The 18,991-nt window shown below is 18.0% G+C and overlaps 4 protein-coding genes across 4 annotated transcripts; 3 read left to right on the forward strand and 1 right to left on the reverse strand.

The window, feature by feature from the left end:
* Positions 1 to 1,573: 1,573 nt before the first annotated feature.
* On the forward strand, positions 1,574 to 2,935 carry PADL01_1407500 (plasmepsin I; the record flags this gene model as incomplete). The annotated part of the gene is made up of 1 exon (XM_028684347.1): positions 1,574 to 2,935. The coding sequence occupies one exon, from the start codon at positions 1,574 to 1,576 to the stop codon at positions 2,933 to 2,935; it is 1,362 nt and encodes a 453-aa protein (XP_028540434.1).
* A 3,654-nt stretch (positions 2,936 to 6,589) lies between these two features.
* Positions 6,590 to 7,951, forward strand: PADL01_1407600 (plasmepsin II; the record flags this gene model as incomplete). Its single annotated transcript, XM_028684349.1, has 1 exon — positions 6,590 to 7,951. One exon carries the CDS (start codon positions 6,590 to 6,592, stop codon positions 7,949 to 7,951), a length of 1,362 nt encoding a protein of 453 aa, XP_028540435.1.
* Positions 7,952 to 10,885: 2,934 nt separating this feature from the next.
* Positions 10,886 to 12,241, forward strand: PADL01_1407700 (histo-aspartic protease; the record flags this gene model as incomplete). The annotated part of the gene is made up of 1 exon (XM_028684350.1): positions 10,886 to 12,241. The coding sequence occupies one exon, from the start codon at positions 10,886 to 10,888 to the stop codon at positions 12,239 to 12,241; it is 1,356 nt and encodes a 451-aa protein (XP_028540436.1).
* A 1,782-nt stretch (positions 12,242 to 14,023) lies between these two features.
* PADL01_1407800 (transcription factor with AP2 domain(s)) lies at positions 14,024 to 18,991 on the reverse strand (the record flags this gene model as incomplete). The annotated part of the gene is made up of 1 exon (XM_028684351.1): positions 14,024 to 18,991. The coding sequence occupies one exon, from the start codon at positions 18,989 to 18,991 to the stop codon at positions 14,024 to 14,026; it is 4,968 nt and encodes a 1,655-aa protein (XP_028540437.1).

The raw sequence follows: 18,991 nt of genomic DNA on the forward strand, positions 1-18,991 counted from the left end.
ATATATATATATATATATATATGTTATTATTATTTTATATAATATTATATATTAATTTTATTTTATTTTTTTATTTTTTTGGTTGTAAAAAATAGAACATTTCTTGAATCTAAAAAAGAGGGGAATATATAATGCGTTGAATAAAAAAAGGTATGTAATATAAATATATTTAAAAGAATCATTTAAATAATTAAATTAATAATACATATATAGATATTTTTTTCTTCTTCTCCTTTTTTATATATATAAGGTTTTTTTTTTTAGGTATACTATAAATAATATATTATTCATATATGTATTATGATATAATGGTATTTATAAATTTTCTATATAAGTATAATAAAATGATGTTATAATGAAAATATAATTATATATATTATACAAATATAGAAGAATATATTCAATTCATATTATGTTTATAATTATTATTTTTTATGAAATGTTCATTTTTTATACCTATGTATATAAAATAAATATAATAATAAATATATTATAATAATATTTTTATAGGTAATAATAATACATTTATCCCATTTTATATAACATATTTATTTTATTTTACCCTTAAAAAATAAATAAAATTATAAATTAAATATATACTTTTTTATAAATTCATGTATCTTACTTCTTTTTTTTTTTTTCATTTTAAATAGGTATATTATATAATATATATATATTATTATATATATATTATTCTTTCTTTCATATTATATATAATAATCTATATTTTTATATGAATATTATTTTACTAATATTTTTTTTAATTTATATTTTTTTAATAAAACTATTATTATATAAAAAAATTGATAAAATTTTGGTATTTTATTAGATATAACATTTATTCATATAGAATAAAAAAAAAAATAAAATAATTAAGTAATAATTATAAAATAATTAATTTATATATATATATTTTTTTTTTTATTTCCTTAAAAAAAAGAAAAAAAAGAAAAAAAAGAAAAATTTTATTATATCCGTAGTACAAAGAAATTATAAGTTGTACTTTTTTTTCTTTTATTATCTTATATATACATATATGATATATAAATATATATATTTTTTAATATTTGTAAATATTTATATATTTTTATTTAGTTTTTTTTTTTTTTTATTTATTTAGAAATTTTAATCATTTTTCTCTTTTTTGTCCTTATCCGAAAAAATAATAAAAATATATATATATATATATATATATATATATATATTTATATTTTAATTATTTATATTTTTTCTATATGTTGCTTAGTTTATTTATAGTTTGTTGTTAGAATTTATTTTCTAAATTTTGAGATTTCTAGTATATTATATATATATATATATATGTTATTATTATATATTTTAATAATAACATATTATATCATATAATAAAACGTTGTCCTATTTGATGATAATAGAAGCGTTTATATATTTGTATATAAGGCTTCTTTGTTTATAAGGAGACAAAAAATATTTCTCTTTTTTCAATGAACAAGAGAAAAAAAAAGAGACAATATTAGTCTATATAAATACATACATATAAATATATATATATATATATATATTTTTATTTTTTATTTTTTTTTTATTTATAAAGATGGCTTTAACATTAAAAGAATCAGATTTTTCAAACACTTTTGCGAGAAATGAATCAGCTGTGAATGCTCCTTCATTTAATAATAATATGAAAACATGGAAGATTCAGAAACGATTTCAAATATTATACGTGTTTTTTTTTTTATTGATTACGGGAGCATTATTTTATTATCTTATAGATAATGTATTATTATCAAAAAATAAAAAGATAAATGAAATTATGAACACTTCACCATATGTAATTATTGGATTTAATATAGAAACTTCTCATGACAGAATTATAAAAACAATAAAAGAACACAGATTAAAAAATTATATTAAAGAATCCTTAAAATTTTTCAAAACAGGACTTACACAAAAATCATATTTAGGTACTACAAGTGACAGTGTACCATTAAATGATGTAGCTAATGTAATGTATTATGGAGAAGCTCAAATTGGAGATAATAAACAAAAGTTTGCTTTTATTTTTGATACTGGTTCAGCAAATTTATGGGTTCCAAGTGCTCAATGTAGTACTATAGGTTGTAAAACAAAAAATCTTTATGATTCTACTAAATCTAAAACATATGAAAAAGATGGTACAAAAGTAGAAATGAATTATGTATCTGGAACCGTTAGTGGATTTTTTAGTAAAGATATTGTTACTATTGGTAATTTATCATTCCCATATAAATTTATTGAAGTAACAGATACTAATGGTTTCGAACCAACTTATACATTAGGACAATTTGATGGTATAGTAGGTTTAGGATGGAAAGATTTATCTATAGGTTCTGTAGATCCTGTTGTTGTAGAATTAAAAAATCAAAATAAAATTGAACAAGCCGTTTTTTCTTTTTATTTACCATATGATGATAAACACAAAGGATATTTAACTATTGGTGGTGTAGAAGATAGATTTTATGATGGTCAATTAACTTTTGAAAAATTAAACCATGATTTATATTGGCAAGTTGATTTAGATTTACATTTTGGTAATTTGACTGTAGAAAAAGCTAATGCTATTGTTGATAGTGGTACTAGTTCAATTACTGCACCTACAGAATTCCTTAACAAATTTTTTGAAGGATTAGATGTTGTTAAAATACCATTCTTACCATTATATATAACTACATGTAATAACCCAAAATTACCAACTCTGGAATTCAGATCAGCAGCTAATGTTTATACCTTAGAACCAGAATACTACTTACAACAAATATTTGATTTTGGTATATCATTATGTATGGTAACTATTATACCCGTTGATTTGAACAAAAATACATTTATATTAGGTGACCCATTCATGAGAAAATATTTCACCGTTTTTGATTATGATAATCACGTTGTTGGTTTCGCAGTTGCAAAAAAAAAATTATAAATCACGTTAAATGAAGAAAGTGAAAAGGATAAAACTGGGTCTATCCAACAATATACATAAATATGTAAATATATATATATATATATATATGTGCATATTTACATATCCGTTTTTACTATAGAACTTGAATAATCTTAAAACTAATTTTATTAGCAGTGACCAATTTTTAAGTATCTATATATTTATATGAAACAAAAAAAAAAAAAAAAAACGTTTAGGAACATGATATTTCATATATTATAATTTACACCTTTACAAAATGTTCATTTAAACAGTGATTGTGATAATGAGAGATTTAAAAATATATAACAAAAAAAATTATTGATATGTACAACTTCATCTAAGAAATGATGAATAAAAGATAAAATTTTTTTTTTTTTTTTTTTCATTTAGATTATGTATATATATTTGGATATATAATGTTATATATTTTTTACATATATTAGAGATATTTTTAAATTAAAACTTTGTATGATTTGATGCTTTTTAAAATTATATCAATATGAAATAACAATATTTAATGAAAAAAGAATGTAATATTAAAAGTTTGAGAAACTAAATGTGTGTAACACTATTATTAAAATTTGTACCTTCTATAAAAAAAAATATTTTTTTTTTTTTTTGAAGTATCACATATTAAAGATTTTGAACAATATTTGGGGAACTTCAAAAAGTCAATCATATATATTTTTTTTTTTTTTCCCATAGAGATGGAGGTATATATTTGTTTGTTTTTATTCAAATTTAAAGATAATTATTTCATGTAATATGTATACATAGATTTATATTAAATCAACAATTTATGAGAATGTCTTTTAATTTATTTGTTGTAATGTTTATACTGTTGATTTATTCTGTGTACGGATATTTATCTTTCATTTGAACAATTCAAAAATAAAAAAAATAAAAAAAATGTAGCCGACATATAATGTGGTAGTAATATATATATATATATATATATTTATACGTTTGAATATGGTATTTTATATATTTTATAAATTTTTTTATAATATAAAGTTAATATTTCTTTTATTATTTTCTATATCTTATTTAAAAATATATTAAAAATATAAAATACTCCGTTTCTTTTTATGATACATATTTATATATTGCGTGCATTAAAAAAAAATAAAATAAAATAATTAAAAAAATATTGCTATTTTATTACATATATAAATATATCTTATTCATTTGATTAAATATTTATTCATATATATTATTTTGATGTGTTACATACGGATTTAATAAAAAATATGAAACCATAGAAAACTTGTAATATATTTAAGTAAATTTTATTATCATAAAGAATAACAAATAAAGAATATAAGAAATTACATTTGAAATATAACATTTCTTAATATACAAACATATTACATGTGTATATTCTATATAATTATTTTAAAAGGGAACATTATAAAAATTGAGTAAATAATATATATATTTTTTTTTATAAGTATATTCATATATGTTCCTTAAATTTAATAGTTGTCATAATATTCCTTACTCTTAATGTTTTATAAAAGACCAAAAGATAAATTAAGAATACACATGGCTAGTTTGTTATGCTAGCCATATAATTGCAAAGGTGTATGAAAAAAAAAAAAAAAAAAAAATTCTACATGTTCAGGTAAAAAATAAAAAAATATATATAATACACACATATAAATAAATATATATATATATATATATATATATTCTTTTATCTGCTGAATTATAATTAATTTAACTTTATTATAATATTTATATTACCCATAAGTATATTTATTCCACATAAAAATATACATATTTTAAAAAATATGGAAAATCTATTTTGAAATAAAAAAAGAATTAAGGAAAATAATTATAATGTTAAATAAAAAAATTATGAATCATTTGATATTTGATTTTCATGTCTATATATACATAAGGTATTTTATATATATAATATATTAATATGTGATATAAATTTATAAAAAGAATATTTATATTTATGAATTTTTTAATATATATTTTTATTTATACAAAAAATGAAACAAAATAAAAATTAATATATGAGAAAAATGATTTATAATTTTTTTTTTTCTTTTACATTTTAACTATAATTTATTCATATTTCTTAGGAATTTTTAATTGTTTTCATAAAAGAAGAATAATGAACTAGCTGACTTAATACATATATATATATATATATATATATAATATATAATTTTAGTAATATATTCATTTGACATTTTTTTTTTTTTTTTTTTTTAACTTTTAACTTTTAAATAGATATTTTAATAATACTTAAAAAGAATATAAATATTATTATTATTTATTTTTTGCCCGTTATATATTTTGAAGTTTTTGTCAAATGAAAAAAAATAATGCGTGCCATAAAAATAATATATATTAAGAAATTATAATAATATAATTTTACATATATAAAATAAAAAAGGCCTTTTCTTTATATATATACATAATATATATATATATATAATATACTACTACTATTAATATTATATTATATATATATATATTATATACATATAATATACAATATATATAAACCTTGCATATTATATTATATGAATGCTAAGTTCATTGAGAATTTGATTCAAAAAAAAAAAAAAAAAAAGGTTCATCCTAATATTTATACAATATTATTTGTATTTGAATGATCTTGTTATTCTATAGAAAACTTAAGAAGTTCTTTTAAAAATTTATTATTTCTATAAAATAAAACAATACTATTTATTTTAATAGTACCTCTAATTGGTATTGCACTTTATATAAGTATTAGTAAAATTAGTATAATTAAAAAAATAAGTCAAATTATATTAATAATATATATTTTTTTTTTTATTATATTTTTTTGTATTTGCATTTATAAAACAATACAAACATTATATATATATATATATATTATTACATATAAATATATATATAATATATTATATAGTTATGTATATTTTTTTATAAGATCTTTTTAATGTGTTAATATATTTTAATTATATATATATATTACATATATATATAATTTTTTGGTAATTATTGATTGTACATGTTAAAAAACTATTTTACCAAAAAAACTTATGTGTATATATATATTTTATTAGTATTATTATTTTTTCACCCTATTTATTTATATTCATAGAAAATTAAAAAAAAAAATCACATAATATATATATATATATATATTTATATATATTATATGAAAGAGTCAGAAAAATATTATTTAGGATATTGAATAATATATGATATAAAAAAATTAAAACACAAAGAACTACGAGAATTTTTTTTATATTATTTATAATGTATTATATATATTATATATATAATATAATTAATATATATTTATAATAATTATAAATATTATGATATATATATATTATTTATACTTTTTACAAATTTGAATTTTTTTTTTTTTTTTTTTATAAAATATATATTTTTGTAATTATATTATAATAATAAATTACATATTATATTATTTGTGTTATATTAAAAAAAAGAGTAACCTATAATAATTTGTATGAGAAATTTCTTTTTTTTTTTAATACACATAAATCTAATAAGAATCAACATTAACCCAAAAAATAAAAATATAAAATAATAATAAATATATATATATATATATATAATATATAATATATATATTTTTATTTTTATTTTTTTTTAATAAATATTTTGAACAAAATGGATATTACAGTAAGAGAAAATGATTTTAAACATGGCTTTATTAAAAGCAATTCAACATTTGATGGTTTAAACTTTGACGATTCAAAGAAGAAGAAAAAAATGCAGAGAGGATTTCAAATACTATATGTACTTCTCTTTTGTGGTGTAATGTGTGGTTTATTTTATTATGTGTATGAAAATGTATGGCTTCAAAGAGATAATGAAATGAATGAAATTTTAAAAAATTCACAACACTTAACAATTGGATTTAAAGTTGAAAATGCCCATGATAGAATTATGAAAACTATAAAAACCCATAAATTAAAAAATTACATTAAAGAATCTGTGAAATTTCTTAATTCAGGACTTACCCAAAGAAATTATTTAGGTAGTTCAAATGATAATATCGAATTAGTAGATTTCCAAAATATAATGTTTTATGGAGATGCAGAAGTTGGAGATAACCAACAACCATTTACATTTATCCTTGATACAGGTTCAGCTAATTTATGGGTCCCAAGTGTTAAATGTACAACAGCTGGATGTTTAACTAAACATCTTTATGATTCATCTAAATCAAGAACATATGAAAAAGATGGAACCAAAGTAGAAATGACTTATGTTTCTGGAACTGTTAGTGGATTCTTTAGTAAAGATTTAGTAACCGTTGGTAATTTATCTGTTCCATATAAATTTATTGAAGTAATAGATACTAACGGATTCGAACCAACATATACTGCTTCAACATTTGATGGTATCCTTGGTTTAGGATGGAAAGATTTATCAATCGGTTCAGTAGATCCAATTGTTGTTGAATTGAAAAACCAAAACAAAATTGAAAATGCTCTTTTCACCTTTTACTTACCTGTACATGATAAACATACAGGATTCTTAACCATTGGTGGTATTGAAGAAAGATTTTATGATGGACCATTAACTTATGAAAAATTAAACCACGATTTATATTGGCAAATAACTTTAGATGCACAAGTTGGAAATATAAAATCAGAAAAAGCAAACTGTATTGTAGATAGTGGTACAAGTGCTATTACTGTACCAACTGATTTCTTAAATAATATGATGCAAGATTTAGATGTCATTAAAATACCATTCTTACCTTTCTATGTAACTCTTTGCAACAACAATAAATTACCAACATTCGAATTCAGTTCAGAAAATGGTAAATACACATTAGAACCAGAATACTACCTTCAACATATAGAAGATGTTGGTCCAGGATTATGTATGCTTAATATCATAGGATTAGATTTCCCAGTTCCAACCTTTATTTTAGGTGACCCATTCATGAGAAAATATTTTACCGTCTTTGATTATGATAATCACAGTGTTGGTATTGCTCTTGCTAAAAAGAATTTATAAAAATAAAAAAAAAATTTGAAAATAAAAGGAAAACATATTAGCATAATATATAAGTATAATAATTATATGTTTCACCTTTTTTATATGAATATGAGAAAATACATTATGTACTTAATGAACCACTTTATAGCAAGTTAAATAATTAAACCATATCTTTTATTTTTATTTTTATTTTTTTTTTAATTTTTTTTTTTTTATATTTTTTTTTTCACATACTCCGTATTGTTGTAAAAGCATATATAATGATAATATAAACATTTCATTAAGAATTTATAATTTTTTATATTTAATTTTTTTTATTTTTTTCACAGTATTAATATGTATATATATATATATATATACATATTAGTTATATTTGACAAATAAATTTTCTTTCATAACCTAACACAAGAGTGAGTTCATAAAAATATATTTTTAAATATATATATATATGTATATTTTTTCAATATTGGTTCATATTTTTTTCTTTTTTTCACTTGAAAATATTTGACTTATTATATTTAGTATTATATATATATATATATATATATATATATATATATATATAAAAGAAGTTTTATATAATAAATGTAGTAATGTCTAATACAAATTATTAGTCCTTTTATTAAATAAAATTTATATAATACATAAATATATGTATACAAAATAAGGGATAATTTTATTTTTGAATAACTTTTAAAAACAATGAAGAATAATAAAAAAAAAATAAAATAAAATAAAATAAAATAAAATAAAAGAATAAATTGGCTAGCTTGTCATTAGGCTAGCTACACTTTTTAAAAACTTTTAGGGGAAAAAAAAAAATAATAATAATAATAATAATAAATTATTAAAATATTTAAAAACATTTTTTATATAAAATATTATATACCTTTTAATTAACATATTTCACCACCATCCTATATACAATTAAATTATAAAAGAAAAAAAAAAAAGGATTGTTAAAACTAATAATGTATTAAAAATAGTATACATATATATATTTTTGAATGTCTACTATTTTATCTTTTCAATTTAATACAGTATTTTCCTCTAATATTTTTTCACTTTAATATATTTATAACTTTTTTTAATTAAATATAATATAAACACATGTTTACACATAAAATCAACCTAAACATATAATAACGATTATTTAAATAATATTAAATTTGCACGTCTGATATATTTTTGAAATAATTATATTTTTTTATAAAATAAACTATTACCTTATATATTTGACGATAATATTTGTTAATATTCATATACAAAATATTGAATATTATTATATGAATTTATGATAAGATCAATATAAATAAAGAATTTTTAATATAATTTTTATTTATAATAAAAACACACACTCTTGTTATTTTATATAATTAGAAATAATTCATTTTGAGAAACAATTCGCTTGTAATACTTAACATTTATATAAATACCATATTACACAACACCATAATAAATAAAATAAAATAAAACAAATAAATGTATAAGAACAAATGCGATATATTATGTTTGATACATTCATTATTATAATTATTATTTTATAATTTTAATTGATTTAAGATTTTTTTTGTATGTCAGTAAAAGAAATAAGTTAAATATCAAATATCATTTTAAAAAAGAAAAAGAAAAGGAATTTATATAACGGATCCATAAAAATATTCTTATAAAATAAAATTAATATTTTTTTCTATATATAAATATTTAATTTATTCTAATTTTTTCTTATTTTATATGTAAATAATTTATTATATATATATATAATATATTTATTTATTTATTTATTTAACATTTTTGGTATAATATTTAATATAGGGTTTAAAAGAGAATAAGCGCTAAATATATCCTTAATAATATTTTTATATAAATTAAAAAAAGTATTAAAAAGGGCTCTTCCAACATATTTTATATATATAAATATAATACAGTATTACATATATAATAAAAATCTTTTAATTTTTTTATTTACATATTAATACCACTCATATACGATATATATAAATGATATGACTTGATAAATAGGGCTAATAAATATATAGAAGTATAATATAGTAACACCTCTTTTAAAAGTTACATGCTAATAACAAAAAAAAAAATATATATATGTATATATTATATATATGTATAATATAATGTATACTAATGCTTCTTTTACTTGTTATTCAACAAAAAATCATATATGTTTAAATATATTCAATTGTTATATTTATAATTATAATAAAAGAAATATATTTATAATTTTAATACCATAGTAATTTTAAAAACATTTATTTAAAATTATTAAGTTTTTTCCATAGTATAAATTATTCTACTATAAAATAAAAATATATATAATATATATATACAATATATATAAATTTATTATTTTATATATATATATATATTGTATGTGTTACTCTTTTATTGTATGTATATAAAACTTATATTTTAGCATATATTTAATATATTATATATGTACCCTACATTTTTTTTTTTTTTCTTCTTTTTATCTAATTCAATATTATATATATAGTAAATGTATAAATAAAAATATATTAAATATATATATATATATATAATATTTATTTATTAATTTTTCGAAGTTCTCCTTTTTATTTAATTCCCCCCTAAAAGAGAAAAAAAAAATAAAATAAAATATATAAATATATATATATATATATATATATATACATAAATGTATATAATATTTTATATATAATAAAATATATACCTAATAGAATTATTATATGTAATATTATATATATATATATTTTATTTATTTATATATTTTAGAAAGCCCGTAAAATATAATAGTTAAAGGAAATATAATTTATATTTTTAAATTATATATTTGAAAAAAAAAAAAAAAAAAAAAAAAACATTTTTGTATATATTCCTGCAATATATATATATATATATATATATATATATATATATCTATATATGCATATATAATTTTATTTATATAAAAAAATGAAGTTAACAATTAAAGAAGAAGATTTTACCAACAACTTCATGAAAAATGAAGAAGCATTTAACACGTATAGAGTAACTAAAGTAAAAAAATGGAATGCTAAAAGAATATTTAAAATATTTTTTTTAACAATATTTTTAGTTGTAACAGGAGGTTTTTCTTATTATATATATGAGAATGTGGTTTTTCAAAAGAACAGAAAAGTTAATCACATAATTAAAACATCAAAATATTCGACAGTAGGCTTTGATATTGAAAATTCATATGATAGACTTATGAAAACAGTTAAAGAACATAAATTAAAAAATTATATAATTGAATCTGTAAACCTTTTTAAAAAAGGAATAACAAAAAAAAATTATTTAGGTAGTGAATTTGATAATGTCGAATTAAAAGATTTAGCAAATGTATTATCTTTTGGAGAGGCTAAACTTGGAGATAATGGTCAGAAATTTAATTTCTTATTCCATACAGCTTCATCTAATATATGGGTACCGAGTATAAAATGTACTTCAGAAGGTTGTGAAAATAAAAATCATTATGATTCATCTCAATCAAAAACATATGAAAAAGATGATTCACCTGTTAAATTAACAAGTAAATCTGGTACTATAAGTGGAGTGTTTAGTAAAGATTTAGTAACCATTGGTAAATTATCAGTTCCATATAAATTTATTGAAATGACTGAAATTGTTGGATTTGAACCTTTCTATTCTGAATCAACAGTTGATGGTGTTTTCGGTTTAGGATGGAAAGATTTATCAATAGGTTCTATAGATCCATATGTTGTTGAATTGAAAACTCAAAATAAAATTGAACAAGCCCTTTATACAATTTATTTACCACCAGAAGATAAAAATAAAGGTTATTTAACTATAGGAGGTATTGAAGAAAGATTCTTTGATGGACCATTAACATTTGAAAAATTAAATCATGATTTAATGTGGCAAGTTGATTTTGATGTACATTATGGTAATGTATCAGCAAAAAAAGCAAATGTTATTTTAGATACTGCTACTAGTGCTATAACTGTTCCAACAGAATTTTTTAATCAATTTGTTGAATCAGCAAGTGTTTTCAAAGTTCCATTCTTATCTTTATATGTAACTACTTGTGGTAACAATAAATTACCAACACTTGAATACCGTTCACCAAATAAAGTTTACACATTAGAACCTAAACAATATCTTGAACCATTAGAAAATATCTTTTCAGCATTATGTATGCTTAACATTGTACCTATTGATTTAGAAAAAAATACATTCGTTTTAGGTGACCCATTTATGAGAAAATATTTCACCGTCTATGATTATGATACTCACAGTGTTGGATTTGCCTTAGCCAAAAATTTATAAACCAACAAAAAAAATAAATAAATAAATAAAATGAAATGAAATGAAACTTGTTTATAATATATATTTTAATTTATACATATATTAATATCTATATGGTGTCGTTTTATTATATTGCATTTATTTTATAACACATTTTTTTTATATATTTATATATATATTTTATATATATTTTTAATTTTTAATTTTTTAATTTTTTAATTTTTTTTTTTTTTTTTTTTTTTTTTTGATGAATATACGTATGATATTTATTATTGATTGATCTCTATGGTCTTTTTATTTTATATATATATATTTTTTTTCATAGCCTTAAAAAAAAAAATATTTAAAAGTAACCTACATATATATTAACTACATGAACAAAAAAAAAAAAAAAAAATTAAGTACACAAACATGTATTTAATATTTTTTACACGCTGTAACATTTTCTGTTGTTTTTTTGAAAAATATATAACAATATATATATATTATTTATATTATAATTATTTGTCCACACCTTTAATTAATTATTAGAAAGTTGTAATAATAAAGATATTTATATTTATATTTATATTTAGCATATTACTTTATAATTATTTATTCTTTTGATGTAAAAGCAAAATGGTAGTTTTAAATATATTTATTAAAGAGTAAAATTTTTAATTTGCAAAAAAAAAAAAAAATAATATATATATATAATGTATATATAATATATATATATTATATATATATATATATATATGAGAAAGTTAAAAGAAAAAAATTTTAAGTATAAAAAAAAAATGATAATAAAATAAGTAAAAAATTTTATATAAAAAAAAAAGAAACACACAAAAATATATAAAAAAAAAAAAATAAAATAATAAATAAATAACATATATGTGTATATATTATTATATATGTTTGTAATATATATGTTTTGCTATTATATTTTCCTTATTATATGGAAACGGAAATATGTACTTTAAAAATATGGAAAAATACAAAAACTTATATATATATATATATATATATATATATATATATGTATATATTAAAGAAACACATGCTGGGCTGATTAAAGAAATAAAAATATAAACAAATATTTTAATATATATATATTAATACATTTGTATATATATATTTCCTCAATACTTTTTTCCATCTTGTGTATTTTACATTATTCAACAATTTAACGTTGAATATACATACATATATATATATATATATATATATATATATTTTATGAAACAAAAAACTACTAAAGTAAATTAAATAAAATTTATATGTCATAAATAAATATAAAAATATATAGACATATAAGATAATATATATTTTTTATAAAATACTATATATAACATCATTACATAAAAAAAAAAAAAAAAAGAAAAAAGAGAAAGAAAGAAAGAAAAAAAAAATTAAACATATACATATTTATTAATTATTATAAAATTTATATGATTTAATAATATTTTATTACAACAAATATAGAAATATATATGTACATATAAATAAATCTTTTACATATATATATATATATATATATATATATTTATTTATGTACTATAAAAACAAATATACTCTTATTATTATATTATATAACTTTATAAATAATCACTCATTATAATTTTATTAAAAAAAAAGAAGGGAAAAAAAAAAAAAAAAAAAAAAAAAAAAAAACTAATTACACTCTTTAATACATATAAATATTTTTAAATTATGGGAATACTACAAATGATTTCCCACAATACAAATTGTTTTTTTTTTTTTATTATTATTATTATTATAATTGTAATTTTTTTTTTTTTTTTTTTGTTTTTGTTTTTTTTAACCTTCATAAAAATTTTTCAATTTTCTTTTTCTTTTGATTTTTTTGACCCCATCAGCACCATCCGTGGCGAGTGGATCATTTTCTGAATTATTAATTTTTTTTTTATTTTCCTCATTTAAGAATTCTTTAATATATTCTCTTTCCATTTGTTTTCTGTAAGCAATACATTGTTGTTTCACATTTTCTATTTCTTCATATGACATATTTTTAGTAACAAGAAATCTTTTTGCTCTTCTTTTACCACCACTAACTTTATATTGTGCAGTCCAACTACTTCTGCTTTTTTCAAAATATACTCCTGAAACTCCTGTAGGTCCAAATACCTCTCTTAATTCTTCTTGATCAACATTTGTAAATTTTTCTAATTTCTTAACTCTTGGAGATTTCCCCTCAACATTACTAGCGCTCTTTGTTGTTTTATTATTGGTTTTATTTGTATCTGATTGATTATTTTTTGTTATTAATTTACTTTTTTTTGAATTTCTTAATTCTCTACTATTTAGAGTTACATTTTTATTATTTTCTAATGATTTGTCGTTATCAATATTCCAGAATTTATTTTTCCCTTTTGTAACATATGCATTATAATAATTATTAGTAATATCATCATTTTGTATATTATTATTATTATTTCTTTTATCTATATGAAGGCCGAATTTTCTTTTTTTATCATCAATGTCTGTTTTATATTCATCATTATAAAAAAAATGTTGTGTAATTACATCATTCATTTTGTGAATATCATTAAATTTATTCATATAATAATTATTATTATCATTATAGGACTTATCATGAAAAAAAGGTTTATTATTATAATCCATATCATACACATTATTATTCATATTATTATTCATATTATTTTTATTATTAAAATTATAATTAGTATTATTATTTGTTAATATATTCATATTATTACAATTACAAAAAAAATCACTTTCGTTAATAAACACTTCAGGTATTTTATAATTATTTTCTTTTTTATAATCTATATTGTTTTGAAAATTTTCATATTCTATGCCTGAGCAAACTCTACAGAAGCTTTGATAATCCAATGAAGATATCATATCAATATTAGCACATTCATCTTTTTTATTTTCCACATTTTTTCTTATCATTTCTTTATCATTATAATGAATAGCATAACATTTTTCTCCCATACAATTTGAACTACATCTGCCAATTTCATTCTCCTTATGTTTTTTATTTAATATAATATTATTATTATTTCTTTTACATAATTCATTAGTACATGTTGTTGTTGGCTCTACTACAAATACGTTATGGTGGTGATGGTGATGATGATGATGATGATAATGCTTATCGTTTTCATCATTATCAATAGGTAATACACCTAAAGGTAAGGATTTATTATCTCCTTTTAACAAGAAATCTATTACATTATTTTTCTGACGTAATAAATTTTTATCAATACCATTTTCTACATAATCATAAAGTTCGTTTAAATCTGTAATGAGAATATTTAAATTATTTAAAATAATATAATTTGGAAAATAATTTTTTTTATTTATATTTTTAAATGAAGAATTATCATTATTATTACATTCGTCATTAGGATCATTTTGCAAATCATGACCTGATATTTTTTTTTCATGATCATTTAAAAATATTTCTTTTTTAACCTGAACATTAATATGGTTAAGAGAATTACTAGGTAAATTATTATGATAAATATTAATATTATTATTATCATTATTATCATCATTACATTGTTGTTCTTTTTTTTTTTTTTTTTCATTGTCCATTGGCTCATTTAAATCCATCGTTAAGGATTTATGAGAAATCATTAAGCTCAAAGAATCTTTAGTATTTGAATTATCACTACAAAAATTATTATTATTAAACATACCTGTACCTCCATTATATAGAGTATTATTATCATTATGTGATGGTATATCTTTATTATTTATGTTTTCATTTAATATTATTTTATGTTTCATTTCTAACGATTCATCTTTTTTATGTTCTTTTTCTTCATCACCATCATCTACGTCTTCTTCTTCATCTTCATCTTCATCCTCATGTATTTCTTCATTTCTTGTTGTATTATAATTATCATTATCACTTTCTTGTATTACACTTCCATTTTTATTTGTTTCATATTGATCTGTGAAAATATCTTTTTCAACACTTTTTTCGATTTGATCATTATTTGATAAGTTATTGTTTTCTTCCAAAAATTTACATACACTATTTTGTTTACTTTCATCATTATTATTATCATTATTATTATTATTATTATTATTATTATTATTATTATTATTATTATTATAAGAATCCTTTTTAATTAATTCAAATATATTCCAGAAATTTTTTTTTTTTTTTTTATTATTATCATCATTTTCTTCATTTATTATATCATTATTACTTTTTATTATATTTTCTTGTATATCATCCTTTTTTAATAATGTATCACTTTTTTCTTCTATTTTTTCATCATTTTGTTTACTACAATTTTGTTCGTCATCATATATTGATTTATGATTATCATATATATTGTGTTGCTGATAAGTGGATAGATTTTTTTTTTTTTCTTCTTCTTCTTCATCATTATTATTTTTATTATCATCATTTATATTATTATCATCATTTTTTTTGTTATCATCATTTTTTTTGTTATCATCTTTCATATTATTACCATCCTTCATATTATTATCACCATTCATATTATTACCATCATTCATATTATTACCATCATTATTATTATTGTCGTGATTTACTATTTCTTCTGCTTCTTCTTCTTCTTGTTGCTCTTCCTTTTTTTTATCATCATAATCACCATCATTGTCTTCTTCTACCTCCTTTTGATTCCCCCAATGAATACGATTGGAGCAAGAAAAAGTCTCAACAAAGGCATTTATAAATTTCTCTGTTGTATCCTTCTTAAAACGATCAATCGAAGAAACTTTTATATCTTTAAACTTTTCTACAAAAGAGTATATTTTATTTTTATTCTCATAAAAATTATTCCACTTCTCTGTAACATTTACCATAGTAGGTGAATGTGTATTTATAAATAACTGTAACTTTTTTTTAATATCTTCTTGATTTTTATCAAAAAAATGAAAATAACTTGAACAATAATTTATTTTGTTACCACATAAATGTTTTGAAGGATCATAAATAAAATTAAATAACTTCTCATCTTCATCTTTAATATTTGAGAAATTATTCATATTTTTAAAATACATATAATTTCTTTTATCATATGTATCATCATATATATTATTATTCTTATCTCTATATGTATTAGGAAATGATGAATATCCATTCGAATTATTTATATTATAACTATTAATATTTTGTGATAATATATTTGTTGAATTACTAAAAAAATTTGGGGATATATATTTATTTTTTTTATTCAATAATATATCATCTTGTATTTTATTTTTTTCTTGTTCATTTATATCATAAGTTAAATTTTTTTTTTTTTTCGATATATTATAAGTATTAGATGACATATTATTATTATTATTACTATTATTATTACTATTATTACTATTATTATTACTATGAACAATATCATTACAAACCTTATCAATTTTATTATTTGTTGGTTCCACGTTTGTATTTATTACATTCTTAAAATCATGACATATTTCATTTTCATCATTATTCAAAAAATTAGAATATATTTGTATACTTACTAAATTAAAATATATATAACAGGAAAAAATGAATTTCTTGAATAAGAAGAAATACATATATATCTCATCATCACTACATAATATCTTAAACAAATGATAATTAAAATTAGACATAGGTCCATTCGTTGTAGATATATATAGTGAACACCATTTTCTTTTTTCTCTATATAAAAGTTCAAAAACTGTTAGACAATTTTCTTTTAACATTCTTATATCTAATTCATATGGGTTAGATTCTTCTATAAAAAATCTACAAGACACATTTAATTTCTCTTCATAATTATATACATATGATGACTTTTCTTCATATCCTGAATTTAAGAAAGACAAATTATTTTCATTTCTATTACTTCTATTTATATTATTATTATTATTATTATTATTATCATTCATTATATATGTAGGAATATTATTTCTTAATTCATTTCTATTTTCTATATTGGTGTAATTATTTTTATATATTTTCTCATTCATTTCGTTAGGAACAAAATAATTAGTTCTATTAAAATTATATTTAACATCTTTTTTATTTTCTATATTATTTTTTTTATTATATTCATGCTTTTTTTTGCTCTCTCCACTTTTTTTTTTATTTTCTTCATATAGTTTTTTATTTTCATCATATTTTTTTTTAATTTCATCATATTTTTTTTTATTTTCTTCATATTTTTTTTTATTTTCTTCATATTTTTTTTTGTTTTCATCTTTTATCTTTTTATTATCATCGATATTTTTTTTGTTCTTTTCATTTTTCTTTTTATTGTATTCTTTCTTGATAATTTCATTCATCCACTTACTATTACTTTTTGAAATACTTTTCCCTTTACTATTAATAGGAACAGATGTATTATCCTTCCCTTCTTTTTTATTTATTAAAGAAGACTGTTTGTTTAATTTGTTTGTATCTTTATATTGTTCATTTTTTTTGGATTTGTAATATTTTTTCTTATCACTTAAATGGTTGTCATCTATATGGTTGTCATCTATATGGATGTCATCTATATGATTGTCATTTATATGATTGTCATCTATATGATTGTCATCTATATGGTTGTCATCTATATCATTATCATCTATATTATTATCATCTATATTATTATCATTTATATTATTATCATCTATAACAATATCATCATTATTTTTGATCTTCTCCATCATATCTGAGCTATTATCACAATTCCTTTTTTTATCATCATTCGATTCAATGTCTTCATCACACTTTTTCTTAACTGCATTAAAAACATTTAAGCATAAATTTCTTATTTCTCCTGTTGAATTCATCATTTTGATATACAT

This window comes from Plasmodium sp. gorilla clade G2, assembly GCF_900097015.1.
Source record: "Plasmodium sp. gorilla clade G2 genome assembly, chromosome: 14".
Classification (NCBI taxonomy): domain Eukaryota; phylum Apicomplexa; class Aconoidasida; order Haemosporida; family Plasmodiidae; genus Plasmodium; species Plasmodium adleri (nom. inval.).